Source organism: Nelumbo nucifera, chromosome 1 (assembly GCF_055504915.1).
Source record: "Nelumbo nucifera cultivar China Antique chromosome 1, China Antique-T2T, whole genome shotgun sequence".
NCBI classification, from domain to species: domain Eukaryota; kingdom Viridiplantae; phylum Streptophyta; class Magnoliopsida; order Proteales; family Nelumbonaceae; genus Nelumbo; species Nelumbo nucifera.
In genome coordinates, this window is record NC_142649.1 from 139,128,941 (window position 1) to 139,131,177 (window position 2,237).

The following is a 2,237-nucleotide window of genomic DNA, read 5'->3' on the forward strand; positions in this document are numbered from 1 at the left end:
ATTGGAATATTAAAAGCAAACACAAAAGAATTTAGTAGTGAACTGAAGTTGCAATCCTTCCATTGCAAAGCAGGCTGCATATATATATATTTACTGAAAGACACATTTTCCCTGATTCTTGTTCATCTTATGAGAACATATAATATAATATGATTCATTTCATAGATAATGGGATTAATACATAGTTCCATTGTCGATATATGTAATATATTTTTGCATCATCAGTTCTTGCATATGACATACATTCTTTATTCATGCACCCCCCACCCCACCCCCCCCCCCCCAAAAAAAAAAGGAAAAGACATTTCATTATTCATAGAGTACAAATTCTATAATAAAAATTGCGATTCATTTTGGAGAGATACGTTTATTCTCTAACCTTTTGTGTAGACATTTTTTTTTCCAGCAAGCATCACTTTAAGAATTCATTCTTTATTTGCCGAAACCCCTCTGCAAAACCACGAGAATATATATCATACAGCATCAATAAATTATGCGCTATATATATTAATGGCAATAATAATATGGAATCCATATCAAGTCATAATGATCAACATTATTTCGTGTTTATTTATTCATTAATTGATATTAAAATGAAAATTTTATTAGGAAGACAAAAAATGAAACAAGGAGAAAGGAGAAGGAAAGTAGAATATTAGTATATTACAACGCTTTAGGTCATAACATCCATGTTGCATTAATTGTTAAAAAAAAATCTTTTTCTATAATCCCAATTAATGGGATTATTTTTTATTCATTATCTATATAAAGACCAAAACTGCAAACTGTAAATGAGTGAATTATATCTCAACCTTTTCCTTTCATCTTCCACTACATTGATTATGTCCTTCCACATTTTCATTTCTAAATGTCAAACCTTAACCATCTCTATAAAAGCTCTTCCTAGTCCTAGAAATATAAACCATAAATCCCTCAAATTCAATGAATGGGGATACTAACAGGGGTTTACTAAGAGCAACTCAAGGGCTAAGGAATCTCCAAATACAGGCATTATTACAATCACCTTAATTAGATGCTCTATGGAAGCTTGTCTATCAAAAAAAATTGTATACTGTATAGAAGCTACAACCTGGTGTTGAGTTTAAGTAGCGTTTCTAATTTTAGATTCTATTTTAAGTCTTGCATTTGAATATGCAAGTACCAGGAATGAATTCTCCATAATTAGTGTACTGTTTTTTCTGTTTAGTTTTCGAAGTAAAACCAAGTTTCGAATTTGAAGGCAGATAAACGCAGTGTCTCTCCCCTTACAGACGAGAAATAGCAACTTTTCCCTTTTTTTATTTTTTAACTTTGAATGGGACAAATGAGTACAATAACCATGCATTTATTACAATAAAGACAGAAGATGAAACGTCATAAGACAATAGAAGCATAATTGAAACCCTAAAGCTCATTTCAATTCAGAATTGCTCATCAGATAGTTTGTTCCAATAACCTTTTTGATCCATTCATGAAATTGAGGCTCAACGTGCACATGAGAACGCAAAACTCTTTTTGATTCAGTGCCCCATCACCATCCAAATCTCCTTGTTTTAACATGCAGAAGAGTTCGTCGTCGCCCAAGTCTTGCACTCCCAAGAGAAAAGTGTTCCGCTTCAGACTCTCGAATGTGATGAGACCCTTTGCATGATCCATTAGCAGACAGAAGCCATAACAAAGTTCTGCGATAAATCGATCAACACCCATACTAGTCACCATTGATGGAAAGTAATCTTCAAACATGAAGTCATCCTCTTCAGCCATTGAACCCAGAATGGAAGTTAGAAACTATGGATGGGATGGATAGCAAGAACAATGATATGGAGCAAAGAGAAAGATATGCAAAAGCTTGTGGAAGGAGAGCGGATTAAGGCGTTAGTGTTAAACCAGAGTTGGAGATAAGAGGGTTTTATAATGTCGGGATGAGCTTGGCTTTCTACTCTGGAAACTTGTGGCCCTTAGGTTGGGAGGTTCTCTTTCGTGGAAGCTGCTTGGGGGTCTAAATTTATCGAGTCCAACATTATGGCCCTGCCATGACCTGATAAAAATAAGCCTCTTAATCTTACTAGATCTACATGTTTTGGCTTTAATTTTGGGCATGTTTAATGCGTGTCTATAGTATATATGATGTTTTTTTAAACTTTTCAGGCAAGGCTGATATACTACTTGCAATCAATGAATGGCATCATACCACCATCAAAAATTGCTAGCAGCCTAGTCGACAGAATTGAGAGTTG

At 34.4% G+C, this 2,237-nt stretch overlaps 1 protein-coding gene across 1 annotated transcript; it reads right to left on the reverse strand.

The window, feature by feature from the left end:
* Positions 1-259: 259 nt before the first annotated feature.
* LOC104590870 (calcium-binding protein KRP1-like) lies at positions 260-1,910 on the reverse strand. Its single transcript, XM_010249630.3, has 2 exons — positions 1,457-1,910; positions 260-450 (listed from the first exon to the last, which is right to left on the reverse strand). The coding sequence occupies exons 1-2, from the start codon at positions 1,762-1,764 to the stop codon at positions 426-428; spliced, it is 333 nt and encodes a 110-aa protein (XP_010247932.1). The 5' UTR covers positions 1,765-1,910; the 3' UTR covers positions 260-425.
* Between the last annotated feature and the right edge of the window lie 327 nt (positions 1,911-2,237).